Source organism: Scyliorhinus canicula, chromosome 4, assembly GCF_902713615.1.
Source record: "Scyliorhinus canicula chromosome 4, sScyCan1.1, whole genome shotgun sequence".
Classification (NCBI taxonomy): domain Eukaryota; kingdom Metazoa; phylum Chordata; class Chondrichthyes; order Carcharhiniformes; family Scyliorhinidae; genus Scyliorhinus; species Scyliorhinus canicula.
This window is the reverse complement of record NC_052149.1, coordinates 154,017,905-154,034,420: the sequence shown is the minus strand read 5'-3', so window position 1 is coordinate 154,034,420 and position 16,516 is coordinate 154,017,905. Positions and strand designations below refer to the sequence as shown.

Below are 16,516 nucleotides of genomic sequence, written 5' to 3'. Positions count from 1 at the left end.
TACATTTCTCCTCTATGTTAGACCTACCAAAAAGCATTACCTCACATTAGTCCAGATTAAACTCCATTTGCCATTTCTCTGCCCGTCTCCAACCTATCTATGTCCTGCTGTATCCTCTGATAATCCTCAACACTATCTGCCACTCCACCAACCTTGGTGTCATCCCCAAACTTACTAATCAGACCAGCTAGGGCAGCATGTGGTGCTGTGGTTAGCACTGGGACCGCGGCATCGAGGTCCCGGGTTTGAATCCTGGCCCTGGGTCATTGTCCGTGTGGAATTTGCATATTCTCCTCATGCTTGTGTTGGTTCACCCCCAGAACCCAAAGATGTGCAGGTTAGATGGATTGGCCACACTAAATTGGAAAAAAAAATTGTGTACTCTAAAAAAAATTAAAAACAAACAAAAAAAATAAATTTCAAGTACCCAATTCTTATTTTTTCCAATTAAGGAGCAAGTTAGCTTGGCCAATCCACCTACCTTGTACAACTTTTGGGTTGTGGTGGTGAAACCCACACAGACACGGGGAGAATGTGCAAACTCTAGACCTTCCCTCCATCATAAGGGTTAGCATAAATGCTTCACAGCTCCAGGGTCCCAGGTTCGGTTCCCGGCTGGGTCACTGTCTGTGCGGAGTCTGCACGTCCTCCCCGTGTGTGCGTGGGTTTCCTCCCGGTGCTCCGGTTTCCTCCCACAGTCCAAAGATGTGCGGGTTAGGTGGATTGGCCATGCTAAATTGCCCGTAGTGTCCTAAAAAGTAAGGTTTGGGGGGGGGGGGTTGTTGGGTTACGGGTATAGGGTGGATACATGGGTTTGAGTAGGGTGATCATTGCTCGGCACAACATTGAGGGCCGAAGGGCCTGTTCTGTGCTGTACTGTTCTATGTTCTAAGTGAAGATGTTTGCTGATGATTGTGCAGTTTTTAGTTCCGTTTTCAACCCTCTTTTGTTATAAATTTAGACACTGAAGCAGTCTGTGCCTGCATGCATAAAAACCTGGACAACATTCAGGCTTGACATAAGTGGCAATTAACATTTATGCCACACAAGTGAAAGGCAATGGCCACCTCCAACAGAAGAGAATCTAATCATTTGCCCATGGTGTTCAATGGCATTACCATTTCTGAGTTCCTCACCGTCATCTTCCTTGGGGGTCACCATTGACAAGAAACATAACTGGATCAGCCATTAAAATGCTGTGACTATGTGAGCAGGTCAGAGACTGAGAATTCTGCTGAGTAACTGATTCCCCAAAGCTTGACCAACATCTAAAAGGCTAAAAACAGGAGTGTGATTGAATGCTCTGCACTTACCTGGTGAGTGCGGCTGCTACTTACGACTGCCAAATATTTACATTTTTACAACAATTAATGATAGTTTATTGGTCACCATTAGTTTCATATTGCAGATGTATTAATTAAATTTAAATTCCACCAGTTGTCATAAACCCATGTCCCAAGAGCATTAGCCAAGGCCTCCAGAATACTTGTTCAGTGACATTCATTCTATGCTGCCATCTCCTTAGAGCAGTAAAGGAAAATGTAACAGTTCACAATCATGAAGGCTTTTGATCCAGTAAATGGTAGTGGTGTGTTACTGTTCGCTTAAGATGTTTTACGAACATAGAATTTACAGTGCAGAAGTAGGCCATTCGGCCCATCGAGTCTGCACTAGCTCTTGGAAAGAGCACACTACCCAAGCCCAAACCTCCACCCTATCCCCATAACCCAGTAACCCCACCCAACACTAATGTCAATTTTGGACACTAAGGACAATTTAGCATGGCCAATTCACCTAACCTGCACATCTTTGGACTGTGGGAGGAAACCGGAATATCCTGAGGAAACCCACACACACATGGGGAGAACGTGCCGACTCCACACAGTGACCCAAGCCAGGAATCGAACCTGGGACCCTGGAGCTGTGACGCTGTGTGCTAACCACCATGCTACCACATGACAACAGGCACTTTTGCATGCATGTTGTAGCTTGGAGCTATGGTGGAGCCTCCAACTTCCTTTCTCTCATAAGGCTGACCAGGAATTTCTCCTGCTCTTGTGGGCTGATACTCAACCTGTTTGGACCCATCTGAAACGCACCTTCCTTGTCCATCAAGTCCTGGGGTGGGACTTGAAACAAGAGCTTCTAGCTGAGAGGCAGCAACGCTACCCACTGTGCCACTAGACCTCCCCGTGATCTACTAAATAAGGAGAAACTATTTCCTGTTACAGAAATGATAACCTGAGGACACATATTTAATATAATTATCAAACGGACTAGGGGCTTCGTACATACAAATTAGGAACAGGAGTAAGCCATTCAGCCCCTCAAGCCCGCTTCCCCATTCAATAAGATCATGGTTGATCTGAACTCTACATTTCCACCTATCCTGAAAACCATTCGTTTTATAAATTTAGAGTATCCAATTATTTTTTTTCCAATTAAGGGGCAACTTAGTGTGGTCAATCCATCTATCCTGCACATCTTTTTGGGTTGTGGGGGTGAAACCCACGCAAACACAGGGAGAATGTGCAAACTCCACATGAACAGTGACCCAGAGCTGGGATCGAACCTGGGACCTCGGCACATTGAGGCAACAGGGCTAACCCACTGCGCCACCGTGCTGCCCTTGCATGCAGGAATTCTATGGCCCTGCTTTCACTGCTCTCCAGGGAAGGGACTTCACAGAGGTTTTTTTTTTTTTAAATTTAGAGTACCCAATTATTTTTTCCAATTAAGGGGCAATTTAGCGTGGCCAATCCACCTACTCTGCACATTTTTGGGTTGTGGGGGCGAAACCCACGCAGACACGGGGAGAATGTGCAAACTCCACACGGACAGTGACCCAGAGCCGGGATCGAACCTGGGACCTCAGCGCCGTGAGGCATCTGTGCTAGACTTCACAGAGGTTAGTATTTTATTTCCGCAAGTTATGAGCTGGAATGTACTAACTGAAAGTTTGGTTCAAGCAGATACTCTTTTAGGCAGGTATTCCCAATTACTTACAATCATAGAATGGTTACAGCACACGAAGCCTTTCGGCCCCTCATTTCAATGCCACTTCTCTCCAAGACCAGCTCAGCTTGTCCCACTCCCCACAGCCCCGCAATTATTTTTCCTATTCAGATAATTATCCAATTCCATTTAGAAAGCCACAATTGAATCTTCCTCCCACACATTCTCAGTACCACATTCCAGATCCTAACCACTTGCTGCGTTAAATTAGTTTTCCTCATGTTGTTTGCTTCTTTTGTCAATCGCTTTTAAAATGGTGCTTTTAGTTCATGACCCTTCGATCAATGGGAACAGATATTTTTTAAATTATAAATGTAGAGTATCCAATTTTTTTCTCCAATTTAGGACAATTTAGCGTGGCTAATAGATCTACCAGGCACATCTTTGGGTCGTGGGGGTGAGACCCACGCAGACTCGGGGTGAATGTGCAGGGAACAGATTTCCCAACTACTTTGTCAGGACACAGGATCTCTATCAAATCTCTATCATTTGATCTCTATCAAATCTCTTCTCGATCATCCATTCTCTAAGGAGAACAGCCCAGCTAATCTATCCCTCAGTCTTGTGAGACACAAACATGTCGAAATAATAACATTTCTCATGATGAAACTGGTAGTTCCGAATTAGTGACAATGTGCCATAAGGTTTAGTCTTTCACAGCTTTTAAAAATAAATTTAGAGTACCCAATTAAGTGGCAATTTTGTAGCGTAGCCAATCCGCCTACCCTGCACATCTTTGGGTTGTGGGGGCGAAACCCACTCAAACACAGGGAGAATGTGCAAACTCCACATGGACATTCACCCAGGGCTGGGATCAAACCTGGGACCTCGGCATTGTGAGGCAACAATGCTAACCACTGCACCACCGTGCTGCCCTAAGTCTTTCATAGTTGAGTGGTCAAACAACCTATTGTATGGAAGTAAAATCCATTTTCATTGGCCAATTAGAATGTGCTCTGGTATCATCAGCCCAATTGAGTATAAAAATTGGCAAGTTATGCTGCAGCTGTATAGAACCTTAGTTAGGCCACACTTGGAATATAGTGTTCAATTTTAGTCGCCAAACTACCAGATTGATGTGGAGGTGTTGGAGAGGGTACAGAAGAGGTTTACCAGGATGTTGCCTGGTATGGAGGGCATTTGCTATGAGGCGAGATTGAATAAACTCGGTTTGTTCTCATTGGAATGACAGAGTTTGAGGGGTGACCTGATAGAGGTCTACAAAATTATGAGGGCATGGACAGAGTGGATGGTCAGAAGCTTTTTCCCAGCATGGAAGAGTCAATTACTAGGGGACATGGTTTAAATGCAAGGGGCAAAGCTTAGAGTAGATGTGAGAGGGACGTTTTTTGCACAGTAGGTAGTGGGTGGCTGGAACTCGCTGCCGGAGGTGGTGGTGGAAGCAGGTACGATTGTGATGTTGAAGGGGCGTCTTGACAAATACATGAGTAGGCTGGGAATAGAGAGATATGGACCCCAGAAGTGTAGAAGGTTTCAGGTTAACTTGGTTTTGAGTCCAATGACTCTTTGTCAAAGAGTCATCGGACTCGAAACGTTAGCTCTTTTCTCTCCCTACAGATGCTGCCAGACCTGCTGAGATTTTCCAGCATTTTCTTTTTGGGGTTAATATTTGCTGTGTTTGGGAAGACCAAGTTTATCGCTGTGATTAAGGACTTAATTCAGTTAGTCTGTCCCCCAATAGAAGGGTTTAAAATTGACATTCAGGATCAATGATTTGAATATATATTCTCTGGAGATAAAAGTATATAAAAATGGCCTGAAAAGCAGGTGATGGGCCAAGTAACACAGCATATGCATCACAACCTGTTCCCTTTTCTGAAGTGCACTGTCAAGGACTGAAAATCACAGGTTTATTAGGTAGGGTTATCAAGATATGTGAAAATTGGTGAGGTCAGCCAGTTATCCACTTGAATTATGGAACAGGCTCCAGGGTTAAACCAGCCTATTATTTTTCCTGATGTTATGATGCTATCCAAGGATCAGGACTTCTCCCACAGGCTTGCCTTCCCAGCCATTTCCTCAGGACAATGTCAGTGCATCCAGTGCCCTTTGCTTACTCTGCTCTAAAGCACCAAGAGGCTGACTTTCCCTGCATATGGCTTACTACGTAACCCTGATCCTTATCGAGTTTACAAATTTGTTTAAAGTACCCAATTTTTTTCCCCCCATGAAGGGGCAATTTAGCGTGGCCAATTCACCTACCCTGCACAAAGAACATAGAACAGTACAGCACAGAACAGGCCCTTTGGCCCTCGATGTTGTGCCGAGCAATGATCACCCTACTCAAACCCACGTATCCAGCCTATACCCGTAACCCAACAACCCCCCCCCCTAACCTTACTTTTTTTTTAGGACACTACGGGCAATTTAGCATGGCCAATCCACCTAACCCGCACATCTTTGGACTGTGGGAGGAAACCGGAGCACCCGGAGGAAACCCACGCACACATGGGGAGGACGTGCAGACTCCACACAGACAGTGACCCAGCCGGGAATCGAACCTGGGACCCTGAAGCTGTGAAGCATTTATGCTAACCACCATGCTACTGTGCTGCCTCAATCACATCTTTGGGTTGTGGCGGTGAGACCCACGCAGACAAGGGGAGAATATGCAAACTCCACATGTCATGATGTGGAGATGCCAGCATTGGACTGGGGTGGGCACAGTAAGAAGTCTTGCAACACCAGGTTAAAGTCCAACAGGTTTGTTTGGAATCACTAGCTTTCGGAGTGTAGCTCCTTCATCGGGCGAGTGGTGACTCCACAGCGAACCGGAGTCGTTATCAAACCCGGGTTCTCGGAGCTGTCAGGCAGTAATGCTAACCACTACGCCGCTCCAGAAGTTGTTTGGAATGACACTGCACCCTGGTTATAGGATGAATACTGCTGGAGGGGGGTGGGGGTATATCTGCCAAGTTGGAGAGATATACTGTCAACACATCGAAAGCCACTTAAAACCTAATGTACAGAGATAACAAAGTGTCAGTGGAGAACAAAGCACAGAGAAATCCTGAACAATAATGATTTATAAATTAAATCAATCCGCATCTCCATAAAACGGAGCTCCAGCCAAACATTTACAAGGCGATCAATCTTGTTTAACAAGTCCCGTGTATGTATATAAAACAAGTCTCTTGTATGTATAAAATCTGTTAATTTGAAAAAAAAGCTACTTTTCATGAGTCTTTTCAGGGTGAAGTTGGTCAGAGGGAAAGCCACAGATAACCGACATTCTCATTTCTCCAGGGGGGGGTGGCTTGCCCTTTTCTTCTGGTTGCTGGGCCAGCCTGAGCGGCTACCAGGAGAGTCCTTGCTCGGTCCCTCACATGCTGACCGGCTGCCTCCAGGCTTTTCGGCGTCCTTCTTCCATTTGATCCTTCTGTTCTGAAACCAAACCTTCACCTAAAATAACAACAAAAATTAGTCAGAAAAAAAATCCAAGCAAACTCTGCCAACTTTCTTGGCTTGTTTTGAAGTGACAAATTTGTCCTAGGAAACCCTTCAGGCAGTATAAACACAAAGCCCAAATTTCCAATTAATCCATTTTGAAAGGGTTATTAATAGTGTTAACTTCAGGTAGCATATTGTGCAGCTTGGTGGTGCAGTAGTTAGCACTGCTCTCTCACGGTGCCAAGGTCCCAGGTTCGATTCTGGGTACTCACTGTCCATGTGGAGTTTGCACATTCGCCCCGTGTTTACGCCTCCACAACCCAAAAGATGTGCAGACTTGATGGATTGGCAACACTAAATTGCCCCTTAATTGGAAAAAAATGAATTGGGTAAATTTATTTATTTTCATAAAGTTTGAGTACCTAATTCATTTTTTCCAATTAAGGGGCAATTTAGCGCAGCCAACCCACTACCCTGCAGATCTTTGAGTTGTGGGAGCGAAACCCACACAAACACAGGGAGAATATGCAAACTCCATACAGACAGGAACCCAGAGCCAGAGTCGAACCTTGGACCTCGGCGCCACGAGGCAGCAATGCTAACCACTGCGCCACTGTGCTGCCCTGGGTAAATTTATTTTTAAAAACTTCAGGCAGCATACACGCAAAGCTCTATTGCCACAATATTTCCGATTAATCCATTATTTTGAAAGGGTTATTGAGTGTTAATGTCAAAGGAATGTTTTATAAATGAGTAATTAAAAAGTACATTTAAACTACATGCATTTCCACCTTGGCTGTTCACCATTTCATTCACTGATTAAATCCAGATTACCCATGTTAGATTAAGGCCAGTTCACCCACACATGTTAGATTGGCACTGTCACCTGCAGTACTGTTAGGCCTAGGACAGCAGCCAAGGCCACCCTCTGAGGGCCGACAATGTAGCGGCTTTTCCTGAACTCCCTCTCCAACACTGCGAGCTGCTCCTGGGTGAAGATAGCCCTGAAGCGCTTTAACTTGACCTCTTTGGCTGGGCTGGGAGAGAGCAGGGGAGGAGGTGGACTGCATCGCCAATCTGAAAGAGAGAATTGGAACAAGAGACACTCAGGAACGTCTGAAATCACAGAACCCCAGCTTCAAACACTACAGCTCCCTGCAAAACAAAAAACGCCTCTTGCTCTCTGATCTACTTTTAATGTCATAGAACATACAGTGCAGAAGGAGGCCATTCGGCCCATCGAGTCTGCAGACCCCCTTAAGCCCTCACTTCCACTCTATCCCCGTTATCCAATAACCCCTCCTAACCTTTTTTGTTATATCCACACACCCCTCTTTCTATCCTCCTTCATTCCTAGTTTCTCAATGGACCTATTTTTTTCACTCCACTTTTAACATCCGCGGTTCAATTAGAAACAAGCCACAAAACGTTAACCCGAAGAAAGACTTCCTCCACCTTGAGATAGGGTGGTTTTTAAATCACTGAAAGCTACTGACCCTCACTCTGGGTCCCCGGGAATACATAGTGGCAGCCACTGGTGAGGAGAGTTGAGATTGCAAGAAAATGGAGAGAGTGAAAGAGAATTAGCAGACATAGAAAGCAAGAGGAAAATCGTGGAAAGTGTCCTAAAGGAGTATGTAAACTCCTGCACCTGTAAAGAAAAAGTCCCAATAAACTTCATAATTATACCCAAAACAGAGACAGATCAGATTGGGTGAGCTTTGACTAAGAGTCATCCAGACTGGAAACGTTAGCTCCTTTCCCGCTCCATAGATACTGCCAGACCTGCTGAGATTGTCCAGGATTTTATGTTTTGTGTCGGAGTTAACGGGCAGTCAAGTTAAAGAAATAACACATAACACACACGTGTCGCCGTGAGACAGAAACTTCCATGTACTAGAAGTCCTTACCTGCACCGTACATGTTCCATCTGCTGTACCAGGGTTGAGGATGGTAAGCCGGAGCCGGGGAGAGGACGGGGTAGCCCCCGGGCCCAGGGCCCCACGCAGCTCCAGGATTGACCTGAAGTGGCTGTCCGCTGCAGTCCCCGCCCTCTGAGGGAGACTTGGAGAGAAGGAACTCCACGGTGAAGGGACGCTTCTTGGCTGGAGCCTCCTCCTGAAGCTTGGTGGAGGGTATGGGGGGGCCGGGCCCCTGGTAAAAAGCACAGGGACCCGGCAGAAAAGCTGGGTAAAGGGCTCGCTCCGAGAACATGGGCTGCATTTTATTTCCTGAGGCGAGGGGGGGGGAAGATTCCCGGGTGGAAGATTCGTTCGTTTACGGTCTGAACCAGGCGAGTCTGATGTGAATGTGTCCGTTGAGACATTCTTATACTGTCCCCTCCCCCTTATCCCCAACCTGTGAGATGCAGAATGTCCCGAAGGCTTTTGTTTTGAGGAGTGTTGGTGAGAATCATTGATAACATTGAAGGTGGGATTAATTGAATTAAGTATTCCAGGTAATCGCTGGCGGCAAATACTTGAGTTTTAATGCTGTAGATCCTGTATTGCGCCGAATTCTCGTTGACGGGAGGGGGGCGGGTGGTGAAATGAATAAAAAATAACTAGATTAAGTGGGATTGGGAAATTTAAATGAAATGATAGAATCCCCGACAGTGCCATTCCGCCCATCAAGTCTGCACCTACCCTCTGAAAGCACGCTACATTACATTTGTACAAAGCCAAACGGTACAAACACTAATTTTGCATTGAAGAAACAGGGTACCCTCCCCTCTACCAATGTACAGGGAGTAGGGGTTAGGATACTCTGATTATTAAAACAGTTCACAACACAGCTGTACAAAAAAAATGGTACAAGCACTAAACTTTGCGCTGGAGGGACCAGATACCCTTTCCTCTGTGCCAACAGAAGGAAAGGTAGGGGAGGAGAGAAGGGGGGTCGTGGGGTCAGAGGGGAAAGGAGCGTTGGTCGAGCGTGGCCCGATAGGGCACTGCCTGAACTATATACGGGGGCAGAAAAATAAAAGAACCTTCAATTATGATGTTTCCAGTGGCAGACAGGCCAGTAATCAAAGGCACTGATTTGAGATAATTGAACAAGGGGAGAGATGGTATGCACAACAGAGGCTGTTATGATTTCCAGTGGACTGCCTGAATCGGCAGTGAGAATAGACTTCATTATGATTTACAAAAAGGAATTAGATAAATACTTGAAAGAGGAAAGACAATTGCAGTGGCCTGAAGAAAGAGCCAGGTGAATTGAATGGCTCTTCCAAAGAGCCAGTTTGGGCAGGGTGGTCCAAATGGCCTCCTCCTGTTATGTCTAATATGATTATATTGTGAAATGTCTTCAGTTCCTTTTGACAATATAAACTCAATTAACAATAATTCCTTCCCTTATCTCAACAGCACTGTGGCACAGTTGTTAGCTCTGCTGCCTCACAGCGCCAGGGACTTGGGTTCAATTCCAGCCTTGGGTGACTGTGTGGAGTTTGCACTTTTTCCCGTGTCTGCATGGGTTCTGCCGGGTGCTCCGGTTTCCACCCACAGTCCAACGATGTGCAGGTTAGTTGGATTGGCCATGCTAACTTGCCTCTCAGTGCCCAAAGATGTGCAGGTTAGGTGGGGCTATAGGGTTACAAGGATAGGGTGGGGAGTGGGCCTACCTAGATAGGATGCTGTTTTGAAGGGTTGGTGCAGACCCGATGGGACAACTGGTCTCCTTCAGCACTGTAGGGATCCTAAGGAGATGATTCCTCCACTTGTGTCTTCTGAGAGCAGTCACCAGGTTGGTAGTTGAGGAGAGAGATGGCCACAATGGTGATGGTGGGGACCACACAACCCCCAGGAAAAGGGATTTGTAGTCTGATTCAAATAGCCTGAAGACGAGTTCACATGTTTGGCAGGATCTCTCACAGAATCATACTTGGATGGTGCTGTACAAACTGGAGAGTTCAATCAGTCAGATTTGGTGGCATACCAGCTTGTTCAGACAGATACGTCCCCTTCAAAGCACAGCCAGTGAGCCAGATCATGTATGAATCAGCCTTGGAGCATTCTAAGTGTCTCTGAAGCTGTACTATTTGCTTTCATCTGACAGTGAGAATATGGTATATTATGTACATTTGGTGGGCACAATGCAAAGCAGATTGACAATCAATTCATCACATTAATCACTAAGAAGTTGCCTCCACACAAGCACAGCTTTTTAAAGTTTCATCAAATATGTGGAAATTGTTCAATCAGCATTGATTAAAGTTTAACATGTTTTTACCAGGATCCTTGCTATTTTCCTGATGGAACTGACTGGCACTGGATTAGGATTTCACAGGTGCCATCTATCTCCTGAAACCTCAGCATGAGATCCTGGACTATGAGTGATGAGAGGCCATTTAATTGTGAATGGTTACAGAAACAGAGAAACTAGGAGCAGGAGTAGGCCATTTGGCCCTTTGAGCCTACTCCACCATTCAATACAATCATGGCTGATCATCTATCTCAACGGCATATTCCCACTCTCTCCCCATACCCCTTGATGCCTTTAGTGTCTAGAAATCAAACTGTTTCTTTCTTAAATATATTCTGTGGTTGAGAATTCCACAGGTTCATCTTCCTCTGAGTGAAGAAATGTCTCCCCATCTCAGCCCCAAATAGTTTACCCTTGTTCTAGAGACCCCAAACAGAGGAAACAGCATCCCTGCATCTAGTCTGTCCAACCCTGTCAGAATTTTACGTTTCTATGAGATCCCCCCTCATACTTCTAAACTGCGATGCATAGGCAACTCCTGCCATCCCCGGAATCAGTCTGATGAACCTTCACTGTACTCCCTCTCTGGCAAGTATATCCTTAGATAGGAAACCAAAACTGCACACAATAAGGTGTGGTACTGTATCACCATTTAAATAAACATCATCCTACTTTTCCTGCCAGTCACGGCACCAAGGATCCGGGTTCGATCCCCGCCCTGGGCCACTCTCTGTGTGGAGTTTGCACATTCTACCCGTGTTTGCGTGTGTCTCAGCCCCCACAATCCAAAAAATGTGCGGGGTAGGTGGATTGGCCATGCTAAATTGCCCTTGAATTGGAAAAAAAATTGGATATACCAGAATGAATAAGTTCACAGTTATCCACGTTATACTGCATCTGCCATGTATTTGCCCACTCAATTTTCTAAATCCCCTTGCAGCCCCTTAACATCCTCCTCACCGCACACATGCCCACCAAGTTTTATGCTATCAGCAAAATTGGAAATATCACTTTTGGTTCCCTCATCCAAATCATTGATGTATATTGTGGATAGGTGGGGCCCAAGCACTGCAGGACCCCACTAGTCACCACCTGTCACTCCAAAAAAAGACCCATTTATTCCCATTGTCTGTTTCCTGTCTGCTAACCAATTCGCAATCCATGCAAATGTATTACCCCCAATCCCATGTACTTGAATTTTGTACATTAATCTCTTATGTGGGATTTTGTCAAAAGCTTTCTGAAAATCCAAACACACCGTATCCATTGGTTCAGTTTAATCTATTCTACTATCAATGCCCTAAAAAAAAACTCCAGTAGGTTTTTCAAACATGATTTCCTTTCAATAAATACATGTTGACTTTGTCTAATCCCTTTGAACTTTTCTAAGTGTCCTATTAATAGACTCTAGCATTTTCTCTACTACTGATGTTAGGTCAACAGGTCTGTAATTCCCTGTTCTTTTCCTCCTTTTTTAAATAATGGGGTTACATTTGCTTCCCTCCAATCTGCTGGGGCTGTTCCAGAAATTGCAGAATTTTGGAAGATGACAATCAAACATCCGCTTTTCCTTTAGTACCCTGGGATATATATTGTCAGATTCTGGGGATTGATCAGCTTTCATTAATTTCTCTGGCACTATTTATTTTACTAATACTAATTTCCTTCAATTCCTCCTTCTCACTAGACCTTTGGTTCCTTTGCATTTCCGGGAAGTTATTTGTGACTTCTTTTGCGATGACAGAAAAAAGTACCCCATTTGGAGTATTGTGAGCAGTTTTGGTCCCGGAACCAGGGAAGGATGTGCTGGCCTTGGAAAGGGTCTAGAGGAGGTGCACAAGAATGCTCCCTGGAATGAAGAGCTTATCATATGAGGAGTGGTTGAGGACTCTGGGTCTGTACTTGGAGTTTAGAAGGATGAGAGAAGATCTTATTGAAATGTACAGGATACTGAAAGGCCTTGATAGAGTGGACGTGGAGAGGATATTTCCACTTGTAGGAAAAACTGCACAGCCTCAGACTGAAGGGACAATCCTTTAAAATTGAGATGAGGAGGAATTTCTTCAGCCAGAGGGTGGTGAATCTGTGGAACTCTTTGCTGCAGAAGGCTGTGGGGGCCAAATCACTTTAAGACAGAGATAGATAGGTTCCTGATTAATAGGGGGATAAGGGGTTATGGGTAAAAGACAGGGTGGTTGAGATGAGAAACTTATCAGCCATGATTGAGTGTCGGAGACTCGATGGGCCGAATGGGCTAATTCTGCTCCTATGTCTTATGGTCTTACAGTCTTAATTGCTGCGCCATTTCCTTGTTCTCCATTATAACTTCTCTCATTTCAGACTGTAAGGAATGTACATTTGTCTTCACTAATCTTTTTGTTTTTCCATCCACTTTTATGTTCCTTGCATGTTTACTCTCATCCCATTTTTCCTCTTCATCAATCTCTTGGTCCTCCTTTGCAGAATTCTAAACTGCTCCCAATCCTTGCTATATTTTCCAGCAACTTTATATGACTCCTCTTTCGTTCTAATGCTATTCTTAATTTTGTTTGTTAGCCATGGTTAGACCACTATTTCAATTGTGTTTATGTACCAGAAAGGAATGTATAACTGTTGCAGTTGTTGCGATATCCTGGGCTCGTGCACGGTGAATTCCAGCCCCAATTGACCCGGAGCAGCAACACAATTGAAATTAGATTTTATACCAATACCCTTGGCTTTAGATGAGTTAAATTGACGAGCCATCAGGTTTGTTGAATTTAAACACGCAGCCTTTTAAAAAAATTAATTTAGAGTACCCAATTTGTTTTTCAATTAATGGGCAATTAAGCCCCGCACATCTTTGGGTTTAAAATTTAGAACAGTACAGCACAAAACAGGCCCTTCGACGTTGTGCCGAGCAATGATCACCCTACTTAAACCCACGTAACCCGTATACCCGTAACCCAACAATCCCCCCATTAACCTTACACTACGGGCAATTTAGCATGGCCAATCCACCTAACCCGCACATCTTTGGACTGTGGGAGGAAACCGGAGCACCCGGAGGAAACCCACGCACACACGGGGAGGACGTGCAGACTCCACACAGACAGTGACCCAGCCGGGAATCGAACCTGGGACCCTGGAGCTGTGAAGCATTGATGCTAACCACCATGCTACCGTGAGGTTGGGGGGGGTGAAACCCACGAAGACACGGGGAGAAAGTCCAAACTCCACACCGACAGTGACCCGGGGCTGGGATCGAACCTGGGACCTCGGCGCCATGAGGCAGCAGTGCTATCCACTGTGCCACGGTACCGCCCTATGTGCAAATCTTTTTAAGACGGGAATTTCAGGATCAGGAACAGTAATCCTATCTGGTTCTCCCCTATTCCCACTTCAAGGATTTGCTGAGGCCCATAATATTGCTATTCCTGCTGCGATACTGACTGAAATCAGCACAGACTGGTTCCACCAGCTCCCTGATCCTTATGGTTTATCCTTTCAATGGCTTAACCATAAAAGTACTACAGACAATTTACAACAGGAATCAGGTCGAAGACACTGGTCAGGAGCAGGAACCCTGGTTCCTTCTTTTCCAATATTGCAGCCTGGAACTGAGATTCCCTTGCTGGGAATCCAACTTTGGAACATCCTGGCCTGGGTGTCTCAGCTGCACATGAGGTGATGTGTGTCGTCACTCAGCCCATGGCTGTTTTTTCTTCACAGGAATAGACTTGTCCGGGCCTGTCGGCAGGCGCAGACAGTGAGATCGTCTGTGGCTGGACTCTGCTAGGTTGATACATTAGCATTTGAATAGTCAGAATGAAGTGAATTAGACTACAGAATTATCAACTACTTTTATATTGCTGTCACTTTAATTGGTTTCTCAGATTCTGGCAAAGATGAACTGACTCAACATTTAAGCTGCTAATTTCACTGCTCATCCCCCACCACCCCTCACCTCATGCCCCTGCTGCCCCCCACCCCCCTCGCCCCTCCACAACATCCCAGTAAATGCAATGGCTCTTTGCTAAGCAGATTCGTAAGTGCTGACTAACCTCTGGTAGTTATCCAAGCAACTGCTCTTTCTCTGTTACCGAGTGTTGACAAGTTATGCTGTTGAGCCCAAATTTGTCCTTGCCCGACATCCCAGCCAGGCACCTTTCTAGCTGTTTCATCTTCTTGGGCGGACCCTCAGGGTCGAGGATGACTTGCTTCCGTTCCAAGGAGGTGGGTTCTAGAGTGGCCGAATAGTCCAACCTTCGATCCGCAGACTCTGCCACAGGTTTGGCAGGTGGTGTTTGATGAGGTGGGTGTGTGGGTCACTCTGGATTCTGCGCTTTCCTTCTGCTGTTTATGCGTGGCCTCCGCGTGCTCCACCCTGTGACGCTTGAGGTGATTGCTGCCATTGCAGATGCTTCTTCTCCTGTTTGTGCGTTCTACAGCAAGTGATTCCCAACTGGATGATATCGATAGGGGTTGCCAAGGATACCGTATTAAATTTTTCTCTAAAAAATATACTTTATTCATAAAATACCTTATTAAATTTTTCTCAAAAAAGTACACTTTATTCATAAAATTTGTAAAAGTACATTACAGTGGTGTGGTAACACAGTGGTTAGCACTGCTGCCACGTGTCGATGGGGATGTTGCATTTATTTAGGGAGGCTTTCAGAGTGTCCTTTTTACTTTGCTACAAAGTGTTCTTACAGTGTTTCCTCTGCCCACCGAGTGATCGCCTAATATTCCTGCCCCTAACTGTACACAAATCTGCTCATCAAGATGAGGGCGACATTGGAAACGTTTCCCCTCCTGCTTATCTAGAGGTTTGTATATTGCGTACCTATCGATCCGGTCCATTTTCAATCTCCGGATAGAGCAGAGGATGGCTTGGGCGATTCAGTGGTGCAGTGGTTAGCACTGCTGCCTCATGGCCCCGAAGACCCAGGTTCAATCCCGGCCCTGGGTCACTGTACGTGTGGAGTTTGCACATTCTCCCCGTGTATGCATGGGTCTCACCCCCATAACCCAAAGATGTGCAGGTTAGGTGAATTGGCCACGCTAAATTACCCCTTCATTGGAAATTTTGTTTAAAAAGCAGAAGGTGGCTCAGGTGATTGCCAGCATAGGAGTGAGGTATGCACCAAACTTGGACTACATAGAGTAGGGTTTTTCAAACTACAAGTGGGCCAAGGGCTGGTGTCGGTGAGGTCACTGATCGATTGGTCGTGACGTTCCCAATCACGCGAGCGGCTTTAAAATTGAGAATTTAAGGGCAGCACAATGGTGCAGTGGCAGTGCCAAGGTCCCAGGTTTGATCCCGGCCCTGGGTCACTGTCCACGTGGAATTTGCACATTCTCCGTGTTTGCGTGGGTTTCGCCCCCACACCCCTAAAATGTGCAGAGTACGTGGATTGGCCACACTAAATTGCCCCTTAATTGGAAAAAAAAGAATTGGGTACTCTAAATTTATATTTTAAAAAATTTAGAATTCCGGCTGCGGCCGGCTTTTAAATTGGGAATGCCGGCCGCAACTGGCTTGTTAAAAATAAATTTAGATTACCCAATTATATATTTCCAGTTAAGGGGAAATTTAGCATGGTCATTCCACCTACCCTGCACATCTTTGGGTTATGGAGGTGAGACCCACGGGGAGAATATGCAAACTCCACACAGACAGTGAGCCGGGGCTGAATCGAATGCAGGTTCTCAGCACCATGAGGCAGCAGTGCTAACCACTGCACCACCGTGCCGCCCTTGTGACTGGCTTTTTAAATGGAACAATGTAGTTTTCCACCCTGAAGCGGCAGTAGAGAGCAGGTCATGCACCCGACATGTCCTTTTTTTTAAATTTAGAGTACCCAATTATTTTTTTTCCAATGAAGGGGCAACATATCGT

General features: G+C 45.5%; 1 protein-coding gene across 1 annotated transcript; it reads right to left on the bottom strand.

Annotated features, from left to right (window-relative positions):
- Positions 1–6,044: 6,044 nt before the first annotated feature.
- Positions 6,045–8,743, bottom strand: LOC119964166 (homeobox protein DLX-3-like). Its single transcript, XM_038793458.1, has 3 exons — positions 8,337–8,743; positions 7,313–7,503; positions 6,045–6,438 (listed from the first exon to the last, which is right to left on the bottom strand). The coding sequence occupies exons 1-3, from the start codon at positions 8,647–8,649 to the stop codon at positions 6,271–6,273; spliced, it is 672 nt and encodes a 223-aa protein (XP_038649386.1). The 5' UTR covers positions 8,650–8,743; the 3' UTR covers positions 6,045–6,270.
- Between the last annotated feature and the right edge of the window lie 7,773 nt (positions 8,744–16,516).

Excerpts from the sequence above, each read along its gene's own strand:
- LOC119964166 (XM_038793458.1), bottom strand. The coding sequence starts at position 8,649 with ATGCAGCCCATGTTCTCGGAGCGAGCCCTTTACCCAGCTTTTCTGCCG. Across the intron at positions 7,504-8,336 it reads ATGGAACATGTACGGTGCAG|ATTGGCGATGCAGTCCACCT; the intron begins GTAAGGACTTCT and ends TCTCTCTTTCAG. Across the intron at positions 6,439-7,312 it reads TAGGCCTAACAGTACTGCAG|GTGAAGGTTTGGTTTCAGAA; the intron begins GTGACAGTGCCA and ends TTGTTATTTTAG.